The sequence below is a fragment of the Eptatretus burgeri genome, chromosome 2, assembly GCF_056783735.1.
Source record: "Eptatretus burgeri isolate ZD-2024b chromosome 2, Ebu_testis_v1, whole genome shotgun sequence".
NCBI lineage: Eukaryota > Metazoa > Chordata > Myxini > Myxiniformes > Myxinidae > Eptatretus > Eptatretus burgeri.
Genome location: NC_140962.1, coordinates 1,362,323 through 1,374,956, shown reverse-complemented (window position 1 = coordinate 1,374,956; position 12,634 = coordinate 1,362,323). Strand labels below are relative to the sequence as shown.

Below are 12,634 nucleotides of genomic sequence, written 5' to 3'. Positions count from 1 at the left end.
TGAGAGTGGATGCCATCCCCATGATGAAGTGGAAGAAACAGCCGTCGCTCAACACTGCAACACCATCACTACCGAGATACCAACACATACATGTACACGGACAATCAAACACCTGTTGCCATTGCCTGGCAGTTACTACAAGAGCACCTGAAAATAATTATCTATTATATCAACACCAATTGATATAAGCCAAATGAACCACCATCTATTTATAGTGGGGAGAAAGTATGTATGTATCATCATCTACTCCTCCAAAACTTTTAGGGTCTCCCCACTCAACAATCCCCAAATCATCACCCCCACAAAACCCACCTTCCCACCGACCTCCACAATTCCCCATCAACCATCACCCCCACAATACCCACCACCAACTCTCCACCCTCCTCCACAATCCCCTATCAACTGGGGAGAAACATCAACATCTCACGGACATGACAATGGGACATGGGATGGACACAGATGGCGGCCGAAGAAATTATGAAACCGGATGATCCTGTTACATCTAAGACACCTGGTCAGCCCGCGACAGTGGGACATAGCATTTGTCGAAAATTTTGTCCGCAGTATGGGCCGTCGGACGATGATGGGTATTTCTGCTCGAGCAATTTATTAACCGATTTATCGAGTATAACAATCTTCTTCTTCTTCTTTGGGCTGCTACCGTTAGGGGTCGCCACAGCGGATCAACCGTCTCCATTTCACTCTATCCTCCACATCTTCCATTGACACTCCAACCACCCGCATGTCCGCCCTCACCGCATCCATGAACCTCTTCTTTGGCCTTCCTCTTCTCCTCTTGCCTGGCGGCTCCATCTTCAGCATCCTTCTCCCGATATACTCTGCTTCCCTCCTATGCACATGTCCAAACCATCTCAATCTCACCTCTCTCACTTTGTCTCCAAACCGTCCGACCTGCGCTGTCCCTCTAATATACTCATTCCTTATCGTGTCCATCCTCGTCACTCCCAACGAGAATCGCAGCATCTTTAACTCTGCCACCTCCAGCTCCGCTTCCTGTCTTTTTGTTAGCGCCACCGCCTCCAAACCATACAACATAGCTGGTCTCACTACCATCTTATATACTTTCCCCTTAACTGTTGCAGCTACCCTTCTGTCACAAATCACTCCTGCAACTCTTCTCCACCCACTCCATCCTGCCTGCACTCTCTTTTTCACTTCTCTCCCACACTCTCCGTTACTTTGGACAGTTGATCCCAAGTATTTAAACCAATCCACCTTCCCCACCTCAACTCCTTGCAACCGCACCATTCCACCACCCTCCCTCTCATTGACGCACATGTACTCCGTCTTACTCCGACTGACTATTATTCCCCTTCTCTCCAGTGCGTACCTCCACCTCTCAAATCTCGCCCCAGCCTGCTCCCTACTCTCCCTACAGATCATGATGTCATCCGCGAACATCATAGTACATGGAGACTCCAGTCTGATCTCGTCCGTCAACCTGTCCATCACCATTGCAAACGGGAAAGGGCTCAGAGTCGATCTTTGGTGCAATCCCACTTTTACCTTAAACTGGTCCATCATTCCTACCGCACACCTCACCGCTGTCACACTGTCCTCATACATATCCTGCACGATCCTCACATACTTCTCCACCACTCCTGACTTCCTCATACAATGCCACAACTCCGCTCTTGGCACTCTATCATAAGCTTTCTCTAAATCCACAAACACACAATGTAACTCCTTCTGACCTTCCCTATATTTCTCCATCAATATTGTCAAAGCAAACATTGCATCAGTGGTGCTCTTTCCTGGCCTAAACCCATATTTCTGCTCACAAATCGTCACCTCTCTTCTCAACCTTGCTTCCACTACTCTTTCCCACAACTTCATGGTGTGGCTTAACAACTTTATCCCTCTGTAATTTCCACAGCTCTGCACATCACCCTTGTTCTTGAAAATCGGAACCAGTACACTTAATCTCCACTCCTCAAACATCCTCTCACTTTCCAAGATTTTATTAAACAATCTGGTTAACAACCCCACTGCCATCTCTCCTAAGCACTTCCATACCTCCACTGGTATGTCATCTGGGCCAACCGCCTTTCCACTTTTCATCCTCTTCATAGCAGTCCTCACTTCATCCTTACTGATCCACCCCACTTCCTGATTCACCATCTCCACCTCTTCCAACCTTCTCTCTCTCATTTTCTTCATGCATCAGCTCCTCAAAGTACTCCATCCACCTTCTCAACACACTCTCCTCGCTCGTCAGCACATTCCCATTTACGTCCTTTATCACCCGAACCTGCAGCACATCCTTCCCAGCTCGGTCCCTCTGTCTTGCCAATCGGTATAAATCCTTTTCCCCTTCCTTTGTATCCAACTTCTCATACAGCTCGTCATATGCCTTTTACTTGGCCTTTGCCACCTCTCTCTTTGCCTTTCGCCGCCACTCCTTGTACTCCTGCCTACTTACTTCATCTCTCTGACTATCCCACTTCCTTTTTGCCAACCCCTTCTTCCTTATACTTTACTGTACTTCCTCGTTCCACCACCAAGTCTCCTTATCTTCCTTCCTCTGTCCAGATGTCACACCAAGTACCTTCCTAGCTATCTCCCTCACCACTTCTGCTGTAGTTGCCCAATCATCCCACCCATCTTTACCACCATCCAACACCTGTCTCGCCTCCTCCCTAAATTTCACGCAACAGTCTTCTTCCTTCAGCTTACACCATCTGGTCCTTGGTTCAGCCCTCACTCTCTTCCTCAACCTCACCTCCAAAATCATCCTACAGACCACCAATCGATGCTGTCGAGCTACACTCTCCCCTGCCACCACCTTACAGTCTCTAATCTCTTTCAGGTTGCATCTCCTGCTTAAGATGTAATCCACCTGTGTGCACTTTCCTCCACTCTTGTACATCACCCTGTGTTCCTCCTTCTTGAAATACGTATTTAACAGTGCCATTTCCATTCTTTTTGCAAACTCTACCACCATTTGCCCTTCCACATTTCTCTTGTTGAGACCGTACCTACCCATCACCTCCTCATCCTCTTTATTCCCTTCCCCAACATGTCCATTGAAATCTGCTCCAATCACCACTCTTTCATCTTTGGATACACTCACCACCACTTCATCTAACTCACTCCAGAAATCTTCTTTATATTCCATCTCACACCCCATATGTGGGGCATATGCACTGATGACATTCATCATCACCCCTTCAATTTCCAACTTCACACTCATCACTCGGTCAGACACTCTCCTCACCTCCAATACCCTCTTGACATAATCCTCCTTCAGGATTACCCCGACACCATTTCTCCTCCCATCCACACCATGGTAGAACAGTTTGAAACCACCTCCAATGCTCCTAGCCTTACTCCCCATCCACTTGGTCTCTTGTGCACACAGTATGTCCACCTTTTTTCTCTCCATCATATCAGCCAACTCTCGCCCTTTGCCAGTCATCGTCCCAACATTCAAAGTTCCAACTCTCACCTCCACACTTCTACCCTTACCCCTCTCCCACTGCCTCCGGACTCGCCTTCCCCGTCTCCTTTTCCTCCGTCGCCCAGCTTCTCGAGTATTATACTTATCGAGTATTACAATATCCCTAACTTATAAACCGGCGTACCCTCCCACGCAGAACAGAAAATCAAACCCCATCAAGCTCAAGTGATCGTATGACCAACGTTAACATCTTCGATTCCACTCCTGCCTTCTTCGTCTAAATCGCTCGCACCAAGGCACAAAACGATGCAACTCCACTGATGAGTTTAAACATACTGAGAACCTTCGGAGTTGCAAATGACGGTGGAATCAGTATCTGAATCCGAGCTCGACACGCACTGTTTCTCGATGCAAACCCACCGTTTGGATCACAATGGCTTCAGAGTGTAATGTCTCTGGCGAAATCGAAAATGAACACCCTCGGGTGTTTTATCGACACTGTGATTGGCAAAAAAAAATTCAATGTTTTTTTTCCCTTCAAATTAAACCGTAATAAATGTTAATGATTCTCAATGGTTTTCAGGAAGAAAAAAAATTGCTTTTGGGTTCCTCTTTAACAATGTCTGGGAATTCCAATCGGTCCAGTGCAAAATATCAAAGATGTCATTTTGGCGCCATCTCTCAATGGTAAAGAAACAGTTAAAAAATTCCACGATCCTGAATCGGATTTGGATCTTCATCGAAATCTAACCTTGGTCCATAAACTATCCACTCAGGAAGTTTGGTACATGTCCGTCCACAACCTTTTGAGATACTCTGCGAACAAACAAACAAACAGACAAACAAATGGACAGACAGACTGATACGGGTGAAAACACAACTTCCTTCCACCCCCGGTGGGCGCAGCTAAAATAGAAGTTTATTATAGATTTGAACATAGAAACTGAGTGACGTTCAGATAGATCGCTGATAGCTGCAGGTAGTGCCGTCAGTACAGCAGAAGTCATTTGTTCTTGAGTGACATTAAAAAAACCTCGGCCAATTTAGTTAGCTCGAAATAATAATGAGTGTATACGCAAACTGCTGGTGCCGTCTGATGACTGATGCACCAACGGAGCTGTTTGGAAAAAAAAAACAAGAAAAAAAAACACTTTTGAAGAGCATCAATTTGCCACGTGTCTGTGTCTGTGTCCGATTCTCCACATGTGGTGAGCGTGTTGGACAACCCTGTTTTAGGAGGTAACTTTCATGCGAACAAACTTCTGGCCCATTATTTGTGCTCTTTTGCTGTTGGTGTTTTGTGCTGAAGTTCTTCGGTAATAATTGCTAAATAATTCAGGTCGACTCTCCTCAGTTTATTTTGCAACAGTTTCTGGTTTCTTTCCTCCCCTTTTACATTTAGCACTGGTATGAAAGCGAATGATGCTGAAAAGATTGGAATGTACAAAAAACATCACAAGGGTTGAAATGTTATTCATTTGGAAGCCCTCTTGATGATGTGGGATGAATGATCCTGTAAATGCCTTTTATTCTTTGGTTTTTCCCTTCCACTCGCAAGCTTTATCTCTGCTTATTTGAGTACTTGAGGAATTTAATTGCTATTAATTATCAGCGATTCCATTGGTGTTTATTCCTCCTTTTAAATCGAGTTTCCTATTTGGATTCACTCTGTGATGGTATGTTTGCCTTTGCCCTTCTCACTGTGATAGTACATTTGCCGATGCAAAATAACAATGATGTCTCATGTTGTGAAGTGCTATGTTATTAAGAATTGATTTTTCACTTTAGTCCTGAAATTCTTTGCCAATGATATAAAATATAAACTCCTTTAGAAATGTTTTTGACATTTTGGTGGAATAATTTGTAAAATTATGGAACATTTTTACATGGCAGTGATTGGTAATTTTTGTTCTATTGTTTTGGGGCTTTTTTTTTGTTGCGATAATTTGTAAAATTTTTTGTCGGGATAATTTTTTATTTTTCGGGATAATTTTTGTCGGGATAATTTGTAAAATTATGGAACATTTTTGCATGGCAGTGATTGGTAATTTTTGTTCTATTGTTTTGGGGCTTTTTTTTTTGTTGCAAGAACTTGTTTTCTTTGTACGTTGTTGCAGATTACACGTTGCATTGATTAAATTTTTCATTCATTTTAGATCTTCAACTAAATTAGATTGAATCTTGTAATTGTTTTGACTAACACTTCAAAAGAATGTGGTAAGCCAAACCAGGTTTGTTGCAAGAAAGAAACCTCGGAAAGTAATTTTTATTTCCCCAACCAGCACTTTTATTTACCGGTGTCGTTAAGACAAACTTGATTTATCGGCATTCCTGAATTTGGTTATGTGTTGCAGCGATGGTACTCGAGGACCGAAATGGAACACTCCATTCTTAAATGAGAGGGGTCAATGCTGATACAAAAGCAAGTACTTCTCTAAAGGTCTTCAGCCTTAGCTGCATTTGGCTGTCTGCACTCGTTCATTTCAATGATGTCAAGCCCTTTTAAGCTGAACAGCATTAATCTCCATCCATTTGCTGCTGAATTTTATTTTGCTCTCTTTTCAGTTGAATTTGGCTTCAGCACTCAATTCCAAATGATACACTCATCTTGCATACACCATTTGCCAAAGCATTGACTTGATTCAAACTGCTTCTTCATCATTACAATTTGTGCTGGCAGGAAAATGTGCTTGTAACGTAGTCCTTTGTGAATATACTTTAGTGCTCCACCCAGATTTCATAACGTCCATAAACAAAAAAAAATTTGCTGCAGTTTTTGAATTTGTAGCTTTAACTTTTGGTTGTGAATTGCATCCTTATGGTTATGGACAATTTTGGCCATGCCATGACTGAATATTTTAAGATTTATGCTGCACCACACATCTCAGGTCTACTTTGTAATTTGTGTTTTGTGATTGTTTTTGACAAAGTGTTTGCCAGACTAAGCTATGTTTAAGATGCATTATCACAAGCAAACGTTGGCAATACTCGTGGAAACTTTGATGAGCCCAATGGCCTCTCCAACGTTGAATTTCCTTGTATTATTTCAGGGAACATGTATTATATTAACTCTTCACAACAAAGGCAAAGTTTCTCCTTGGAAGTGACTTGACAGAACAAAGGCTAAGCTTCCAGTTAGCATAATTGTTAGAAAGAAAAAACTTTTTTTATGGAACCAATACTTATTTTGGAGGCAGCACATGGCTGTAGGTAGCATCATTTGCTGGGAGGGGAGGCTGTGCTCTGATGCATTGCATTGTAGGTAAGAGCAGGAATTTGTAATTCGGTCAGGATGCCAGCGATAGCTTACCTACTTTTCACAAAGGACGTGGTGGTATCTTTAATGCCCACCAAATAATGCTGGCAGAAGATACACGAAATTTAACATCTATCCAAGGGACGGCAGACACATTGATGCCTCGCCCTGCATGTGAAACAGCAGGATGTCGGTTTATAGCAGGGACAAGATTCAAACCCAGGTGAGATGGCTCAAATGCGAATGTGCACATTTCTAAGCTATCCGAGCAGCCCTCAATACTTGTTCATATGTTTAATGTTAAAAAAAAATAATAAAAAGAAGGTAGTGTAGAATATTACAGAAACATTTGATCATTACATTTATTTTCATGGTTGATTTTGGTTGAGTAACAACCAAATTGCTTTAATCCAAATATTTTTTTGGCTTCGGACCTCATGCACCAGTTAGCAGGCAATATTCACTCACAGGAGTAACTTGCAGTCGAGGTTGTAAAACAAGCAGTCAATAGGAAAACATTTGTTCAATCACATTACAGAATTGGATTGCATGCATTTAATATTATATAGAACAGTGGACATGTTTACCTATTTTGTACAGATCTTGGATGGTAATTTTGTCAATCTTCAGCCCAGTTTGATCACATAACATGTTTGAACATGTAATGTTATATGATTCTTAACACAATGTCTGCACATTTTCCATGAGTTGCTGATAGTCGGTGTGAGGTTTGAAACTATATGGTTTTGACAACTCAGTGATTTGTGTAATAATATACACACAGCCGGAGGAAAAGTATTTTAATTGTTATTGAAAAATAGGTAATCAGTAAGTCGAAGACCTCATGAAAACTAATATGGTTTTTCCTTTTATTACTAAAATGGTTAAGTGAATCTTTACACATCATCCTGTTCCAAAAGGGTCTGCAAAATAAACCAGCATGGATTTTTGGAAGTTAACCATGCTGGGTTACTGGAAGAATGAGTGCATCCTGGATTTGCTTGGGATCAATGTCGGAGGGCTAAGAGAGCAAAGAGAGCAAGAAGAGAGAGAGAGAGCACCGGCCTTGTGCTTAGACCTCATCACAGTAGATTGCAATAATGAGGAGAGATTATATAATAAATTCCACCTAATGCAGGAGAGACAGACGTGATGCTGGGGTGCTCGTCCATAAGGAAGAGCAGTACTCCATTGAGCTGCAGACAAAAACCTTGTAGGTTGCAAGTAGTTCTGATTTTAAGGAACTACTTGGAATGATGGAGGTTGCCTAGTCTGCGCCTGCATTTAGAGGCCAGCTTTGCTATATGCTTGGTCTGTAAAGGTCATGGCTAATGGTATGGCCCAAATTTAAAGAGACTGAATCTCTTCTAATGTTTGACCATTGAAATACAGTAAATAGGTGAGTTATTTGATGATACTTATGGAGCAATAGGGTGAGACAGTGAGATTTTCAGGAATTGATGGACATGTTCCATTTCACAGAACAGGAATGAAATTGATTCCAAATTGGTGGAGAGATGCAATGCATTGGAAGACATCTTAACGAAAAGTATATTTATATAGATTATGAACAAGATTGTGCACAATACACTGTGTTGGGGGCACTCCAGCCTCCATTGGAAGAGGAGAGGGTTCCTTTGATAACTAGAAGGGCACTCAGTAGAGAGCATACCTCCGTCACATAATGCCTGATCCACGAGAACATATCGGGCCCAATACATTTTTGAAATACCGTGCTATACAGTACTCCATCGTTTTTGGCCCGATCTCTCAACGGTGAAGAATCACTTTAAAATTAAATAATTCTCGTATCTCGTCTGCACACAGGCAGACAGACAGATGGAGAGACAGACAAACAAACAAGACAAAGACGTCTTGCAGAACACGATACTTGCAAAATCCACCCCCTCTCCAAAGGTTGCCATGGATACATCAAATTGTCCGTTTAATTAAGATTAAAATTGACAATCTTAATCAAAGCTCAGGTCAATCGGATGAAAACTTGATTATTTTTTCAGAGTGAAATTGATGATTTTAGAAGTTTGACCCTGAGTTGACCTTTGACCCTTTGACTTCAAAAATAGTTGCTTTCCCAATCCAGTGACACAATATGCAAATCTTGTTTAACTTTCAAGTCAATCGGGCTTGGTAAAGTTTCATGAAGATCGGTTTTAGTTGTGACTTGTAGGCGATAAACAGACAGACAAACAGAATAACAAAATCGACCGATCAATAAACTTGAAAAATCTTCAATTTTTCATGAAACAAATAGACAAGAGAGAGGGGGTGAAAACACAACGTTCTTCACCTTCGGTGGCGGATGTAACAATGCACTGTGTGAGTGGAAGATGTCATAAATCTCGGAATGAAAACGGCATCGTAAGCCACGTGCGGAGATGAGAAGATCAGGATGATCAGAAAGGCAAGAAGATCAGGATGACACACTATCAAATGCCAGATATACGTCCAGTGAGATGGTACTGACCTCGTGTTTGACACGTGAGCCTCCAAAAATTGCTGAGAGAGGAGCATTAGTATTTCAGAGTCGAGTAACCAGGACAGAATCAAAGCTGATGGCCAGAGAGCATGTTGTTAGAAAACAGGAAAGCCTTGACATCAAAAGCAAATGTGGATTCCATAACTTTCCTTGTAATTGAAAGCAAACTCACTGGCATATATTAAGTCGAGCCTGTTTTTGCATCCTTTTGTGGGTGGAAGTAATGTTTGCTGACATTCAAGAATGTGATAGTTGGCCAAAGGAGAAGGACAGACTGAATAGAGCAGATGAGGGGGAGCAAGAGTGGCAGAGTAGGATTTCAGAATGTGGGCACTGATCTCCTAATTGGCCCATTACCTAAGCAGGGTTAAGACCACACAGAACATTCTCTAACTTCTTGGCTGAGGAGACACATAGTCCAGTAGACAGTGGGTGCATGAGATTTGGAGGCAAATACAGGGTTTAGACATTCTGCTTTATCTTGGACAGAGTCTGCAGTACTGAGGTTTGAGGTGAGGGACACGATAGAGGAGGAACATCCACCAGAGACAGACTTGACAAGGCACCACCATGACTTGGAGTAAGGAGACTGGTTGGAGAGTTCGGTTTTGAGATTTTGCAAGATAATGTTTTGTGCTTTGCCTCAGAATGGACACAAACTTGTTGAAAAGGAATAACAAGGAATAAGAAAGAAATGAGATGCAGGAGGAGGTGAAACGGCCCATTATACTTGCGCCACACGAATACCAGATTAGATAAATGTCACAGCGACTTAATTTCATTGGGGGGATGGGAGAGGTGGGGTGTGGGGAAGAATGGGGATGAGAAATGTGTGGCAGGCTCAGGGATATCACAAGGGTGTTAAAAATAAAAATGGGAACATAATTATATTAAGATGTGTTTTGGGGGAGAGGGTTGGTGGGTGGACAAAAGGTGGCTTTAGGGTGAAGAACACACAACACCAACCACACACAACACCAACCACACACTATCCCTTGACAAGACCTCTCACAGACATCAAACTCAGCACAGATGTACACAATCACCCATCCATACTCGAGGAACCAACAAGACCTGACAATATCCCTGTGTGTATCTAATTCTAATTTAAAACTAGAAGGGCACTCAGGAGAGTGCTTACCTCCGCCATGTAATGCCTGATCCATGAGAACATATCGGGCCCAATACATTTTTTAAATACCATGCTATACAGAACTATATCGTTTTTGGCCCAATCTCTCAATGGTGAAGAATCACTTTGAAAATTAAATAATTCTCGTATTCAGATACGGATTCGGATCTTCACCCAAATCGAAACAGTTCTTCCTTGTCACACACCCAACATGTCCATCAAGTTTCGTCCAAATCCGTCCACAACTTTTTGAGATATCTTGCACACAAACAAACAAACAGGTGAAAACATAACCTTCTCCTCCTTCGGTGGTGGAGATAATTATCTACTGTTTCTTCTTCCACTACCTTTCCAAGGATACCATTCCATGCATTAACGACTCTTTGCCTGAAAGACCCCTACTCTACGAACTCTCGTCATCTTTACTTTCAGGATCGGGCCCCTGGGCCTGTCATTGTCTGCTTTGCTGAAGAACTCTTCTGCACTTACAAAGGACATGGATGGATATCGGCCTGACTTGGAAATGGGATGGAAAGTGGATTCACACTACTTGGTACGACAAAATACCATTCATCATCGCTTCACTGGCGTGAATACTAAGAGAGGGTGGGACAGAGGGAGGAAGGGAGGAGGGAGGAAGGGAGGAGGGGAGGAAGGGATGAAGGGAGGACAGAGAGAGAGGGGGGAGGAGGGAGGAGGGAGAGAGAGGGGAGGAGGGAGGAGGGAGAGACAGGGGAGGAGGGAGGAGGGAGAGAGAGGGGGAGGAGGGAGGAGGGAGAGAGAGGGGATGAGGGAGGAGGGAGGGGGAGGAGGGAGAGAGAGAGAGAGGAGATAGAGAGGGGAGGAAGGAGAGAGAGGGGAGGAAGGAGAGAGAGAGAGAGAGGGAGAGAGAGAGGAGGGAGGAGGAAGGTATGATATATGACCGGAGAGCGAGGAAGGGAAGGGAGAGCAATGCTTCACCACATGCCGCAAAACACCCTGGGAGGTTGGGGGTGGGAGGGAAGAGGTGGGGGAGCAAGGAGGGGCAAGTGGAAAGGGGAAGGAGGTGTCTGGACCTGTTTGGTAGTCGGATTTGAACAGAAGGGTGGGGGGGTGACTTGCATCTGGGAGGGGGACTTGAGGGGAAGTGGGGGAGAGAGAGAGAGAGGAGATAGAGAGGGGAGGAAGGAGAGAGAGGGGAGGAAGGAGAGAGAGAGAGAGAGGGAGAGAGAGAGAGGAGGGAGGAGGAAGGTATGATATATGACCGGAGAGCGAGGAAGGGAAGGGAGAGCAATGCTTCACCACATGCCGCAAAACACCCTGGGAGGTTGGGGGTGGGAGGAAAGAGGTGGGGGAGCAAGGAGGGGCAAGTGGAAAGGGGAAGGAGGTGTCTGGACCTGTTTGGTAGTCGGATTTGAACAGAAGGGTGGGGGGTGACTTGCATCTGGGAGGGGGACTTGAGGGGAAGTGGGGGAGAGAGAGAGAGAGGAGATAGAGAGGGGAGGAAGGAGAGAGAGGGGAGGAAGGAGAGAGAGAGAGAGAGGGAGAGAGAGAGAGAGGAGGGAGGAGGAAGGTATGATATATGACCGGAGAGCGAGGAAGGGAAGGGAGAGCAATGCTTCACCACATGCCGCAAAACACCCTGGGAGGTTGGGGGTGGGAGGAAAGAGGTGGGGGAGCAAGGAGGGGCAAGTGGAAAGGGGAAGGAGGTGTCTGGACCTGTTTGGTAGTCGGATTTGAACAGAAGGGTGGGGGGGGGTGACTTGCATCTGGGAGGGGGACTTGAGGGGAAGTGGGGGGGGGAATAGTCTCATCTGTCAGCATTAGTACAGAATTGAATGAAATGGGTTACGTTAAAACAGCACGTTCAAACAGGATAGCAAAACCACCGTCACTTTCAAACAGCACGCACCATTTTAAAAGAGATTACAACATGAGCTTCCCTTGAGGTATGTGACTAAAACTGTGGCTGCCACCCTGTTTACCCACTCTGGACCTGGATCTCTCTGAGGGCACACACCACCTGGAGACGCCCGGAGTGCCAAAGAACACGCGAACTGAAAAATACATACACCCCTCCACCAGCCGGACCCACCGCCAAGCCCAACCCCACAGTCCAAACCCCGAAACCCGGCTCAGGCCAAAAGACCCTCGAGCCCATTGCACCCTAGCTGCAATGCTTATAAATGTGCAGAGACTCCAGTGTTTCGTTCCTTTATTTAATTTCAGCACACATTTTACAACCGGAATGCAATAAGCCCCAGAATCTCTCAACCCGAGCCGAATCCCAAAATTCATACCGCAGCATCAAACCCAGCAGCAGCTCTGATCACAAAAAAGTGCCCAACC

The 12,634-nt window shown here is 44.2% G+C and overlaps 1 protein-coding gene and 1 long non-coding RNA gene across 6 annotated transcripts in view; one reads left to right on the top strand and one right to left on the bottom strand.

Moving 5' to 3' along the window:
• The window catches only part of LOC147031254 (uncharacterized), a 222,685-nt gene extending 214,363 nt beyond the window's left edge, over window positions 1-8,322 (top strand). For all 5 annotated transcript variants that reach the window (XR_015052544.1, XR_015052541.1, XR_015052543.1 and 2 more), the window contains one exon: window positions 5,776-8,322. Coding sequence is in view for 1 of the 5 variants with exons in the window: in XM_085860396.1 (XP_085716522.1) it covers window positions 5,776-5,820 (45 nt within the window). In the remaining 4 variants the exon portion in view is untranslated. The remainder of the gene's footprint in view (window positions 1-5,775) is intronic.
• Window positions 1-12,634, bottom strand: part of LOC147031253 (uncharacterized) — a 69,361-nt gene that overhangs the window by 42,723 nt on the left and 14,004 nt on the right. The gene's annotated exons all lie outside the window — the stretch shown is intronic.